Here is a 14,530-nt window from a genome sequence, read left to right as displayed (position 1 = left end):
TTGTCTTGGGCAAATGATTGTGCTGACTGCAAGAACTGAGGCCATTCTTACAAGGTCTGGACTCTGCGTGCTCGAATTGTGCGCTTTTTGTGGTTTGTCCTATGGGTAAGGGGAAACGTTCTAGAGCATAGCACTTGTACCTTTATTTGGAGAAACCTCTATGTTGCAGCCATATTTGGCCACAACTTTACACACATACAGTATACAGTATTGCGTGGGAAATGAGAATCCGCTGACTAGGGCTGAAACGAATACTCTAGTAAATCAAATAATTGGACACAAAAAAATCCTCGATGCAAATTTTTGCATCGAAGATTCGTTTGTGTCATGTGACCGCAGAGCGGGAGTGAAGCACTTGCTATTACTCCCGCTTCGTGGTCTCCCGCTGTGCTTTAAATACTCACCTTCCAGCAGGGGGCCTCTGGACACTTCACAGCACGTCCATGGTCCCGCACTGCACTGACCTCCTGACGTACGCACGCCGTGACCTAATGCGCTGTGTGACGTCAGGCGCAGAGCAGCGCGGAACAATGGAGTGTCGGCGGCGCCCCTGCTGGAAAGGTAAGTTGGTGAAACCGAGGGGGTGGTGGCGTGACTAAGGCCGGACGCCCGGAGGGCACAGAGTCATAGCAACCAATGACGCTGTGCAATCCGGGTGTCAGGAAGAGCAGGGTAGCAGAGACTATGGCACAAGGGGGAGAGCTGATGGCACAAGGAGGGAGAGCTGATGGCACAGTAGGGGAGAGCTGATGGCACAAGAGGGAGAGATGATGGCACGGCTGGAGTAAAGCTGATGGCACAAGGGGGGGGAGCTGATGGCCCAAGGGGGGACAGATGATGGCGCAATGGGGGGAGAGATGATGGTACAATGGGGGAGAGATCTGATGGCACAAGGGGGGAGAGATGATGGCACAAGGGGGGAGATGACGGCACAAGGGGGGAGCTGATGGCACAAGGGGAAACAGATGATGGCACAAGGGGGAGAGCTGATGCACAACGGGGGGAGAGCTGATGGCACAATGGGGGGAGAAATGATGGCACTGGGGGAGTAGAGTTGATGGCTATGGGGTGGGGAGAGCTGATGGCACTGGTTGGGGAGAGCTGATGGCACTGGGAAAGTGGAGCTTATGGCACTGACATGGGGGATAGCTGATCGCACTGGGGAGTGGAGCTGATGGCACTGGGGTGGGGGAGAGCTGATGGCACTGGGGGAGTAAAGCTGATGGCACAAGTGGGGGAGCTGATGGCACAAGGGGGGGACAGATGATGGCACAAGGGGGGGAGAGCTGATGGCACAATGGGGGGGAGAGATGATGGCACAATGGGGGAGAGATGATGGCACAAGGGAGGAGAGATGATGGCACAAGGGGGGAGAGATGATGGCACAAGGGGGGAGAGATGATGGCACTGGTTGGGGAGAGATGATGGCACTGGGAAAGTGGAGCTGATGGCACTGACATGGGGGATAGCTGATCGCACTGGGGAGTGGAGCTGATGGCACTGGGGTGGGGGAGAGCTGATGGGTGGGGAAGAGCTAATGGCACTGGGGGAGTGGAGTTGATGGCACTGGGGTGGGGGAGAGCTAATGGCACTGGGGGAACAGACCTGATTTCACGGGGGAAAGCTGATGGCACTGGGGGATAGTGGAGCTGATGGCACTGGGGGAAATGGAGCTGATGGCACTGGGGATAACTGATGCACTTGGGCTGATAGCTCAGGGGGAACGAAGGGTGTTGGGGACTAATGGCAGGGGTTTTTTATAAGTTTTTATAAAGGAAAACAGTCTATTAATAAAAAAATTCTTATTAGATTACTCAATTAATCGTAAAAAATAATCAATAGAATACTCTATTACTAAAATAATCGTTTACTGCAGCCCTACCACTGACCTCTTACCAGGTGAACACCATGTATAACACCAGGGCCTAAGGCATTGAGATAAACATATGCATTCAGATTATTGTGTTACGTCCATATCACAGAGAAACCCAAATCCAGAGGAGACATTAAGCTTGCGCAGCCCTGATATAAGTTGCAGGTATGCTGGCACAGTGCTTCTATCTTTTAGTTTTAGCAGTCAGGGGATAGGCTTTAGAAACCGGACCTTCACTAATCAAAATTTCTGACATGCCACCGTAACATTTTGGAGAAATCCACGCACACTCGAGCAAGTTCAAAATATGCAAAGTGGATTTATTATGGTACAATCTAAAATGTGAATAAGAAAGTGCTCAGAAGAAATATGTTGGATTTTATTTCATCTCTCGCAAATCAATCTTGAAACATTTGTGAATTCTGCTTGTTCTTGCATCCCTGCCATGTGGAATCCACTTCCTCGCCTTCCCTAGCCCACTGGGTTCACAAAGCTGAAGATAATCAGAGGATGGAGGAGCTTACCGCAACCCTCCGGAATTCGCCCAAGGCCTGGACCCCCTGGATCCTTTTCCAGGGTTGACACGGTAATAAGACTCTGGTGGATGGGCCCAGAGGGAAAGAATATCCCCCTTTTCTCCTCTCTTTTTCTCCTTCTCTCTCTCTTTCCTCTCACTCTTTTCCATTAATGTCATCCTGTCCTTCTTCCTCCATGTTTTTTGGAGCCAGTTTATCGTGACAGGAGAATCTGGGCCTCTTTTATATGACTTAGTATGGAATTTAACCAGAGATCGTGTGAGATGGGGAAACAGCTCTCATTGTTGAACTCTGTTTGTGTGGATTAAATTAAATGTTCTGGACTGACGTTCTGCTGTTTGGCCACAAGATGCCGCTGTTTCCTAGGCACAGCTGACTGACTGCATATACATATTTCCATATTCATGAGAGGTGGGGTTGCCAGGCTGAAGGAGAAATAGGAAGTCTCCATATTGGAAGGACACAGAGACACAGAGAGGAGTGAATTCATTCCCATCAAAGTATGGGATCAACATTTTGTGACCACAGCTACAGTCAAGTTAGGCTGATAGCTGTTCAGGACCCAGATTCAGCCCAGGGGACAGAAGACTTCTGCCAGGAGTGCTGATGAGATCTGAGGAACAATCTACCTGCTCTGCGGTACCGCATGTTTGTTGAATAGACTGCTTGTTCGGTTCGGAGTCAACAACGGAGACAGAGCAGACCCGGGTCAGTAAGATCGTGCACGCACCTCATTGTAATATTGGCGCCTAGAGACTGTACCAGGCCTGTAGTTAGCTAGTTCGGGTCTCTGTTTCGTGTGTCAGGCCAAAAATAGTTTCTGCTGTTCACAAAATGACTCCATAATAAAAAGAGACATTGCACAGTTGAGAGCTGATAGACGTCTCACCAGCTCAATCCAGCTCAGCGTTTTGCGCAGGAATAATACGCAGGCACGTGCCATAGGACCAGTTACGGGAGGGGGAATATTGTAGTTTATTATAAGATTGTGAACTTTTGTGTTGCACCGCAGGCCAGCCCGCATCATTCAACCACATAATCGTTCGTGTCATTTCTAGGGTGATAACAGGTACGGTGTGGTAGTTTTAGTTGTGCCCGCCAGTAGTCAAACTAGTGCAATTCTTTCTGGCGTCCATTGCAGGGAGCCGTGCTATGCAGCACAAAGGTCTCGGCCTGCGGGCTGAGTGTATGTAAATCCATTTTATGTTCCCAGAGGTTGGGGTTTGCATTCAGTGTCATATTGCAGTAAAAAGTCTGTTTTGCAAAGGCTGGTGTCAGAGTTGCTTTTCTCATTCATGACTTTGCTGTATCCTGGGGAGCCCACCTCGGTACACGGCTTACAAATGCGCAAACACCTGAAGCATTGTTTGCAAGGGCGTAACTACCATAATGGCAGACCATGCAACCTCTATGGGGTCCAGGGTAAGAGGGGGTCAGGACTGTACCCTCTAAAGGAACACATTTTAGCAAATAAAGCAGTGGAAAAAATGGCCCAAGGGTCATTGATAGGGGTTTAAGCGGAAACCTACTTCTCTATGTACTCCACTGATTGTTTGTTTTGCCACAGCCTGAGCCCATTATTGCTAACAGATCGAGTTCCCCAGACTCTGTATTCTATGTGCACTTGTATTACTTATTAGCAGAAGTACCCGGCTTCGCACGAGTATATGTAATCTATTTCATTTAAAGTTTTTGTATGTCGTTAAAAGATATTGACAATTTCCCCCATAACAGTGACCTCTACAGCATCCCGCCCACTGCCTGCTGAGCTGTGTATCTAATCCTATCCTGTGTGATACTGCCTGCTGAGCTGTGTATCTAATCCTATCATGTGTGATACTGCCTGCTGAGCTGTGTATCTAATCCTGTCCTGTGTGATACTGCCTGCTGAGCTGTGTATCTAATCCTATCATGTGTGATACTGCCTGCTGAGCTGTGTATCTAATCCTATCATGTGTGATACTGTCTGCTGAGCTGTGTATCTAATCCTATCCTGTGTGATACTGCCTGCTGAGCTGTGTATCTAATCCTATCATGTGTGATACTGTCTGCTGAGCTGTGTATCTAATCCTATCCTGTGTGATACAGTCTGCTGAGCTGTGTATCTAATCCTATCCTGTGTGATACAGTCTGCTGAGCTGTGTATCTAATCCTATCCTGTGTGATACTGTCTGCTGAGCTGTGTATCTAATCCTATCCTGTGTGATACTGCCTGCTGAGCTGTGTATCTAATCCTATCATGTGTGATACTGTCTGCTGAGCTGTGTATCTAATCCTATCCTGTGTGATACAGTCTGCTGAGCTGTGTATCTAATCCTATCCTGTGTGATACAGTCTGCTGAGCTGTGTATCTAATCCTATCCTGTGTGATACTGCCTGCTGAGCTGTGTATCTAATCCTATCATGTGTGATACTGTCTGCTGAGCTGTGTATCTAATCCTATCCTGTGTGATACTGTCTGCTGAGCTGTGTATCTAATCCTATCCTGTGTGATACTGTCTGCTGAGCTGTGTATCTAATCCTATCCTGTGTGATACTGTCTGCTGAGCTGTGTATCTAATCCTATCCTGTGTGATACTGTCTGCTGAGCTGTGTATCTAATCCTATCCTGTGTGATACTGCCTGCTGAGCTGTGTATCTAATCCTACCCTGTGTGATACTGTCTGCTGAGCTGTATATCTAATCCTATCCTGTGTGATACTGTCTGCTGAGCTGTGTATCTAATCCTATCCTGTGTGATACTGTCTGCTGAGCTGTGTATCTAATCCTATCCTGTGTGATACTGCCTGCTGAGCTTTGTATCTAATCTTATGTTGTATAATACTGTCTGCTGAGCTGTGTATCTAATCCTATCCTGTGTGATACTGTCTGCTGAGATGTGTATCTAATCCTATCCTGTTTGATATTGTCTGCTGACCTGTGTATCTAATCCTTGCTGAGCTGTGTATCTAATCCTATCCTGTGTGATACTGTCTGCTGAGCTGTGTATCTAATCCTATCCTGTGTTATACTGTCTGCTGAGCTGTGTATCTAATCCTTGCTGAGCTGTGTATCTAATCCTATCCTGTGTGATACTGTCTGCTGAGCTGTGTATCTAATCCTTGCTGAGCTGTGTATCTAATCCTACCCTGTGTGATACTGCCTGCTGAGCTGTGTATCTAATCCTATCATGTGTGATACTGTCTGCTGTGTATCTAAGTCTATTGTGTGATACTGTCTGCTGAACTGTGCATGTTGCCGTGTAGCCCTAGCCTAAAGCTGACTTATAGCAGTGAAGAAAAATGGCTGGGTTGTTTTGAATTGGCTAATGCAGGTCCTTTTTGGGGGATATCTCAGGAACGTACATCCTAGAGAGCGGAGACCCGATCTAAAACCTTCACGGACACCTGATGTACCTGTGTGCCAAATTTGGTGAAGATCGGTACAGTCGTTTGTTCTTGCATAAAGAACGTTCAGACAGACGTCTAGACAGACAGACAGAAACTCATTTTTATAATATGAGATGTATACTTGTGTTTTTGTTTTATTCTTTTAACCCTTATGTACGGCGCTGATATCCGTGTCTGAAATCACAGCTACGGCGCTCTGATCGGGCGCGCGCAGAGGTCCTGAAGTCACCGATAGCCGGACCCCTGCTGTATGCACCGGCATCGGTGAAAACACAGATGCCGGCGCATTAACCCTTGATGTGCCGTGGTTAGCGCTGACTGCAGCACGTGCGATGTCCACGCGGGGATCGGAGTTGCCATCGGGTCCCCGCGCTGCTGTGACGGGGACCCGATGGCAGAGAAGGTAGCCCGATGTCTTCCTTAGTCATCGAGACTGCCATCCCTCTTAGCCTGTTAGATCCAGCCCTCTGGATCTCACAGGCAGGAAGCTGTAGGTGTACTGTATTACAGTGTGTAATACACTTACAGCCAATGCATCACAATACAGAAGTATTGTGATGCGATGAAAAGGGGATCAGACCACCAAAAGTTGAAGTCCCAGAGTGGGACAAAAAAAAAAAAGCATCTTTTTCCCAAAATAAAGTAAAACAAAATGTTAAAAAATAGGGAAAAAAATAAAAGTAGACCTATTAAGTATCACCGCATCCGTATCGACCAGCTCTATAAAAATATAACATGATCTAACTCCTCAGATGAACACCATAAAAAAAAAAAAATGTAAATAAAAACTGTGCTAAAAAAACTTTTTTTTGTCACCTTACATCACTAAAAGTGCAGCACCAAGCAATCAAAAAGGCGTATGCCACCCAAAATTGTACCAATCTAACCGTCACCTCATCCCGCAAAAAATGAGCCCCTACCTAAGACATGATCTAACCTGTCAGATGAACATTGTAATTAACAAAAAATAAAAACTGTGCCAAAACAGCTATTTTTTGTCACCTTGCCTCACAAAAAGTGTAATATAGAGCAACCAAAAATCATATGCACCCTAAAATAGCAATACAACTGCCATCTTATCCCATAGTTTCCAAAATGGGGTCTTATTTTGGAGTTTCTACTCTAGGGTACATCAGGGGGGCTTCAAATGGGACATGGTGTCAAAAAACCAGTCCAGCAAAATCTACCTTCCAAAAACCATATGGCGTTCCTTTCCTTCTGCACGCTGCCATGTGCCTATACAGCAGTTTACAACCACATATGGGGTTTTTCTGTAAACTACAGAATCAGGGCAATAAATATTGAGTTTTGTTTGGCTGTTAACCCTTGCTTTGCTACTGGAAAAAATGGATTAAAATGGAAAATCTGCCCAAAAAGTGAAATTCAGAAATTCCATCTCCAATTCATAAAATGTCATTCCCAAAATGATCCAAACATGAAGTAGACATGGGAAATGTAAAGTAATAACTATTTTTGGAGTTATTACTATCTATTATATTATTGCTAATTTTTGGTAAATTTGGTATTTTTTTATAAATAAAAATGAAATATTTTTACTCAATTTTACCACTGTCATAAAGTACAATATGTGATGAGAAAACAATCTCAGAATGGCCTGGATAAGTAAAAGCGTTTTAAAGTTATTACCACATAAAGTGACACTCGTCAGATTTGCAAAAATGGGCATGGGCTTTAAGGTGAAAAGTGGCTCGGTAGTGAAGGGGTTAAATAAAAAATTTAGAAAATAAAATAAATCACAGACTGTCTCTGTACTTTAAAGATACTTTTGATAAGGACCATGCACAAGACCGTTCCGTTTTTTGCGGTCCGCAAACTGCGGATCCTCAAAAAACGGAAGCTGCCCGTGTGCCTTCCGCAATTTGCGGAACGGAACGGGCGGCCCATTGTAGAAATGCCTATTCTTGTCCGCAAAACGGACAAGAATAGGACATGTTATATTTTTTTGCGGGACCACGGAACAGGGCAACGGATGAGGACAGCACACGGAGTGCTGTCAGCATCTTTTGCGGCCCCATTGAAGTGAAGGGGTCTGCACCCGAGCCGCAAAAACTGCGGCTCGGATGTGGACCCGAACAACGGTCGTGCATGAGGCCTGAGTCTTAGAGACATATCAAAGGTTTTGATCGGTGAAGGTCCAAGTGCCAAGTGAGAGAGAAGCGCTCACGGCAGGAGATGGGCTCAATGGAAAGTCTATGGGCCCTGTCTCGATTCCGTCTCCTGGAGTGCGGAAAGAAGGAGATCCATGTAAGCGCTTCTCTTTCCTCATCCTAGTGATTATCGGGGATCTCATCAATCAGACCCCCACCGATCCAAACCTCTGATATGTTGCTATGAAATACAATCAAAGGTTTGTGACTGCCATTTCAAAAGTTGAAATTTTGCTGTGGATATTTAGACATTGAAGGTCCTGATCGTGAAAGGGTTGAAGGAGCTTCTTACTGACTTACATGTTACATTGAACCATGAAGTAAACCTACCCGTGTTCTTTCAATTTTTGCTGTGAGGCTTTGTCAACAACAGGCTGAGGAGGTGGAGAATTTCAAGCATCACTTTCAGTTTCTATGTGACTGGGTGAGCCAGGCAGAAGACGGCAGAAAAAAGCAAAAAGGACTAAGAAGATTTATATGAAATAAGGAGAGAAGAAAGTTATCGAGAGAAAGAGTGAATAGAGGAGGAATAGTGCTCAACATATAACAGAAGACGAATACAGAGAAAGGATAACGTTACCCAGACATTGCTTCTCCTTGGTATGGCTCTTCTGAAGACTTGTGGGTCTTCTGGAAATGAGGACTGGAGATCACCCATCTACGGTGGCAAAATATCACCCACAATATCATATAACCCTTACAACACTGAACTGACGGTGCCACCTGGATATCAGGTACAAATAATGCTTATTTATTGCATCACATTTCTCATCTGTATATATTATAATGGGGGGAGGGTGGTACTACTTCTCCTCATGGAGATTGCCTAGTCATCAACCCATTGGGTACATGCCGTGTCTCATGCAGTGCTTTTATGATGTGCAGCACAGTGTCTTGTCATACCCTTGGGAGCTACATTGTTGTTTGAGTTTGGAATACTTGGCTTTAAAACGGGTACGACCACGTTGGGTGGAATTTAATTTTTTTGCTGCAGACTTCACGCTATGTATCGGTAAAATCGACAGGGATATCTGCAGTAAAAATCGACACCCTGGATTTAAAACTCGCTGAATTACGGTAGTCTAGTTCACAGCATGTGGAGATTTCATCCATTTTGTTGGTACTGTAAAATACTGATGATTTTCTACACACAAATACGTGGCAGCAGTTCCACAGCATTTGAGCCACATGTGAGCATACCCTAAGACAGGGTTCCTCAACTCCGGTCCTCAGGGCCCACCTACATGGTCATGTTTTCAGTCGCATTTCCTTAGTATTGAGAAGGTGATATAATTAGTGTCCATGCATCAGGACTTACCACAGGTATTTATTCTGTGGCATCTTCTCAAATCATGACTGGTAGGTGGGCCCTGAGGACTGGAGCTGAGGAACACTGCCGTAAGAGACATCAGGCTCCTTCATGTGGCTCTCATTGTTCTGTTGTACAGCCTGCAGAATTTCTTCATCATTTGGAGCGAGGCGTGGATGGTGTAAAACTGGAACCATGGCATGGGACCACCACACTGGCGTTCAAGTTCCATCATGGAGTGATTGTGGCCGTGGATTCAAGAGCGTCAGCCGGAAGTTATATCGGTGAGTGATGAATTAGTAGAAAGTCCTGCTCAGTGCCATCTACAGTCGAAATTCAACCCAAACATACAAGTCAGTGATAACCTTTAGTGATACAGTTGGTTGCTCAATACTTCAATACAATGACTCTTGTGTACAACGTTCTCTTTCAACAGCTACACTGAAATGCAATAAAGTGATTGAGATTAACCCTTACTTGCTGGGCACCATGTCTGGGAGCGCCGCCGACTGCCAGTACTGGGAAAGGCTTCTTGCCAAAGAGTGCAGGTATGTGATATAATGACCAGAAATGCACTAGAATGGCTTTACATGCTACAAAAATGGAGAACCTATACTTTTTTCCGAACCAAGAGCACTGAGAGCGTTTTCCAGCTATTGTCTTTTTGGCTGCTAAAAAAATAACATTTTCTTATCCATCCAGATATATATCTGGAACGGGACCGTACAATGTGACCACTGAGTCACTGAAAATATTTGGCTTAGGGCTCATGCACATGGCCGTAGCTGTTTTTGCGGTGCGTACATTGCAGATCCGCAAAACACAAATACCGGCCGTGTGTGTTACGCATTTTGCGGAACGGAATGTCCAGCCCTTAATAGAACAGTCCTATCCTTGTCCGTAATGCGGACAAGAATAGGACATGTTCTATATTTTTGGGGATGGCACAGAACGGACATACGGATGCGGACAGCAGTCCACATCTTTTGGGGCACCATTGAAGTCAACAGGTCCGCATCTGACCAGCAAAAAAATGAGAATTGGATGGGGACATGTGTGCATGAGCCCTTAGGGCTACTCCGAAGGACATTTTCTAAGTTGAGCACGCGTGAGGCAGAGGTGCAGAGTAGACAGATAGGCTGCACAGACCAGGGAGGAGGCCACTTTACCACTGCCCGGGAAGATGTGGAAGGACACAGACGGGCAAAGCAGAGCAGAATCATGCACCAGGTTAGCCTCTCGGCAGCCGTGCCCGCAGAGCACTGGCAGGCACAGAACACTAGTGTAGCAGGCACAGGAGGAGTAGTAGTGTTTTTTTCTAAATGGGACACAGTATTCTGAAACCGGACAGACCCCATTATCAGTCATCTGATGGCAGCGTTGTGGATTCGTCTGTACTCCAAAATGCTTAGAATATACAAGTCAACTTGTAGCGTTGTATACGGTGTCAATATGAATAGTTTGCATATTTTGCTTACATCAGGTTATACGAGCTGCGGAATAACGCCCGGATCTCCGTGTCGGCCGCCTCTAAGCTCTTCTGCAACATGATGCTTGAGTACCGAGGAGCAGGCTTGAGCGTGGGCAGCATGATATGTGGCTGGGATAAGAAGGTAAGGAGCATGGCCCCACGTGTAGGCCTCAGCATTTCCTCATTACCACTTGGCTGAAACCATAATACTAGTAATAAATCTAGATTACCAGGAGGAGCAATAGAGCGTTTTGTGGATAACGTCAAATTACCAAAAAAATTACAGTCTGCCTTATGTGTAACCCCCAGGGTCCGGGTTTATATTACGTTGATCAAAATGGGACAAGGTTATCCGATAACATGTTTTCCACGGGATCAGGAAGTTCCTTTGCGTATGGCGTCATGGACAGCGGATACCGCTATGATCTGACCACTGAAGAAGCGTATGACCTCGGTCGCAGAGCCATCACTTATGCTGCACATCGTGATAATTTTTCCGGAGGAGTGGTGAATAGTAAGTAACTGTGCGCTAGAGACCCAGAGCTGCTCATACATGTTCTATCCGCTAACATGTTTCAAGCATATATGTGCAGCGTGTGTGCTGAGCTTCTCCGCACGGCACTGATTACACTGAAAGATGTGAGATTAAAGTCTTGCATACTTGATCTAAGCCGGGCCCGTCTTAGGCTACTTTCACATCTGCGTTTTTGCTGGATCCGTCGTGGAGCAGCAAAAATGCTTCAGTCACGATAATACAATCGTCTGCATCCGTTACGCATTATCTCTTAAATGTCCAAGACGCATCCGGCTCTAAAACCATTCTTTTGTGTCCGAGAAGACCGATCCGACACCATTGACTTACATTGTGAGTCATGACTGATCCGTTTTGCTCCGCATCCCATGCCGGACAGAAAACCGCTGCTTGCAGCGTTTTTCTGTCTGCGATGGGGACGAAACCAAACGGAATGGAATACATTCTGGTGCACTCCGTTATGTTCAGTTCCGTTTTATCCCTGTTGACAATGAATGGGGACAAAACCGAAGCGTTTTTTCTCCAGTATTGAGATCCTATGACGGATCTCAGTACCGGAAAGGAGAAACGCAGGCGTGAAAGTAGTCTTACATTAAACAATAAAAAAAAACTGAAAAAAACTCCCTGCTGTGCTTCAACTTTAAGGGCATCTGTCAGCAGGATCAACGCCATCAAAGTAATTATACTGCCTGGTAGAAAAAGAAAATACGTTCGTGTGCATGAGCCCATATGGCTGACTGGCCTGGAAAACAAGGGCAATGTCCGTTCCGGGTTTTTTTTGTGGACCGTACGCGGAACCATTAATTTCAATGGGTCAGCAAAAAAAACGGAAGTTACTCCATGTGCATTCCGTTTCCGTATTTCCGTTCCGCAAAAAAATAGAACATGCCCTATTATTGTCTGTATTAGGGGCCAGCTGTTTCGTTCCGTAAAATACAGAATGCACACGGACGTCATCTGTATTTTTTGCGGATATGTTTTCGCAGACCACAAAATACAAACGGCCGTGTTCATGAGGCCTTATGGAGAGAACAACCAGATAATGCTGCAGTGTCCAAACATACAGTAACAACAAATAATTGGTCATGATCAAAGAGGTTTTCTGGGGTTCAAATATTGATGACCTATCCTCGGGATAAGTGGGGGTCCAACTCCCTGCACCCCACCAACCAGCTGCTGAAGTCAGAGGGCCTCTTCCTGGTCCAGTGATGTCGCGTTCATTGGTCACATGGCCTTTGGGTGGCTCATTCCCATTTCAGATGCAATACCAAGCACAGCCGCTATACAATGTACGACGCTGTGCTTGGCTAGTTTTCAGGAGGCACAACGGGAGTCGGACCTCTACTGATCTTAGGATAGGACGTCAATATTTAATACCCTGAAAACCCTTTTAATGGACTATACATGGCGTCAGTCATGCGACCCAACAAATGTCATGTGACCCCTTTTAGTTATCATTGTATCTAACAGGGGAATAGTCTTAGTTGCCAATGGTCGTAAATTTTGTAGGGTCTATCCTGGGAAGAAAACGGACTGGGCTTGTGTAAACTCCATCCATAAATGGCCGTTTCTATGAGTTTGGGGGGCGTTTCCAGGGGGTAGGGTTTAAATGGCCTCAATTTACCAACTACAATGTTGGTAAGTAGTTTACTGATGAACAAAACGTATAGATTATTACCACCTGCAGCAGCTCCTCAGCATCATGTCCATCAGTGTCTGTGGAGAACCTGCTCTTACATTCCTCTCTGTCTCTTCTGTGCATTTTCTATCAGTTAACTTTATTAACAAAACATGACATCACATAGAGACCGGCAGCCATATAATACATGGTAAATGGCAGTTATGGCAGTAACCATAATAATTTTACCATTAGTTAGCGCATAGAAGTCATGTGATAAATGAATGTCACATGAGGTCACAAATGATTGTTGGTGTCACATGATTGATGCCATGTTTTAGGTTAGGGCTACACTGCAACATGTGTCACGCAACATTGATGTCGCACCAATGTTGCGCAACAATTTTTATAATGATAGTCTATGGTGTTGCACTGCGACATGCTGCGACTGTCGCAGAAAATCCATTTTGGATGGGTCTTTTGCGACTGTCGTGTCGCAGTCGCAGTGCGACACCATAGACTATCATTATGAAAATTGTCACGCGACATTGGTGCGACCAATGTCGTTGTGTAGCCCTAGCCTTATCCTACTGGATACGTTACACAGGACTGATCCATGGTCTATACCAGGGATCAGCAACCTACAGCACACCAGCTGCTGTTAAACTACAACTCCCAGCATGCAAACATGCTTGGCTGTTCTCACAACTCCCATAGAAGTGAATGGAGCATTCTGGGAGTTGTAGTTTCAGAACATATAGAGTGCCGGAGGTTGCTGATCCCTGGTCTATACCCATACTACTGTGCACAGGTTACGGCACTGATATAAAAAACATATGTGAGCATCATTTTTCTAATACAAGTTTATCAGGAAATTGCCGGGTGCATGATTTCATGACATCAAGAAGAAAGTGATGCCATGTGTAAGACTCGTTTCTGTCTCCTTAGTGTACCACATGAAAAAGGATGGGTGGGTGAAGGTCGGGCAGTTTGACGTCAGTGACTCGCTGTACAATTACAAAGAAGAAAAGGAGCAGTAACTGGAGAGCCTGACAACCCGAGACACAATTTCTTCTTCAAGGTCTTCATTTGTCAATTTTTTGTTATCACAAAAACCAGGCAATAAAATTGCTTGTTTAACATATTTTGTTTGTTTCTTTATTATTATACATTTAAAGAACACATACAAATAGAACATAAGCAAATATATATCTAAATCACATTATCTACCTCGATGAGTTGAAGTCCACCAAGAGGGATCTGTCACCGGTAGAGTCAAGGGAATCAAGATAGAGCGGAGGTGCACCTCCTGAGATGCCACCCGGTCCCCTGTCCCTGCCTACTTGCACCACCCGCCCTAGGTGACGGAGCGCAACTGGGCGACAGTCCCTGACCTACTAAGTGCAAGCAGAGAGAAAGAGACAGCAGGGAAGAGGACAGCCACTGAGAAGTTACAGTAAGCGGACAAGAGGTAGAACAAAATGGAAGGCGAGGCGGGTCAACTAACCGAGGTCAGTCCAGGAGGTCACGTCAGAACAAGGGAAGAGGCAAAGACAAATCCGTAAACAAGCCAAAGTCAAAATCCAAGAGGTAGCGTCAAGGTACAGGGAGCAGGCAGAAGAGGTGTCAAGAGG

The 14,530-nt window shown here is 45.6% G+C and overlaps 1 protein-coding gene across 1 annotated transcript; it reads left to right on the top strand.

Moving 5' to 3' along the window:
• Positions 1 to 8,365: 8,365 nt before the first annotated feature.
• On the top strand, positions 8,366 to 14,040 carry PSMB8 (proteasome 20S subunit beta 8). The gene is made up of 6 exons (XM_044306159.1): positions 8,366 to 8,700; positions 9,415 to 9,559; positions 9,712 to 9,823; positions 10,759 to 10,888; positions 11,056 to 11,260; positions 13,845 to 14,040. Exons 1-6 carry the CDS (start codon positions 8,569 to 8,571, stop codon positions 13,934 to 13,936), a joined length of 816 nt encoding a protein of 271 aa, XP_044162094.1. The 5' UTR covers positions 8,366 to 8,568; the 3' UTR covers positions 13,937 to 14,040.
• The last annotated feature ends 490 nt before the right edge of the window (positions 14,041 to 14,530 follow it).

Source organism: Bufo gargarizans, chromosome 9 (genome assembly GCF_014858855.1).
Source record: "Bufo gargarizans isolate SCDJY-AF-19 chromosome 9, ASM1485885v1, whole genome shotgun sequence".
Taxonomy (NCBI): Eukaryota; Metazoa; Chordata; class Amphibia; order Anura; family Bufonidae; genus Bufo; species Bufo gargarizans.
The sequence above is the reverse complement of the archived record's forward strand: the minus strand, read 5'-3'. Positions and strand labels throughout refer to the sequence as shown.

Coding starts and splice junctions, on each gene's coding strand:
- PSMB8 (XM_044306159.1), top strand. CDS start 8,569: ATGGCTCTTCTGAAGACTTGTGGGTCTTCTGGAAATGAGGACTGGAGA. Junction 9,824..10,758: donor CTTCTTGCCAAAGAGTGCAG/GTATGTGATATA, acceptor TGCTTACATCAG/GTTATACGAGCTGCGGAATA. Junction 11,261..13,844: donor TTCCGGAGGAGTGGTGAATA/GTAAGTAACTGT, acceptor CTGTCTCCTTAG/TGTACCACATGAAAAAGGAT.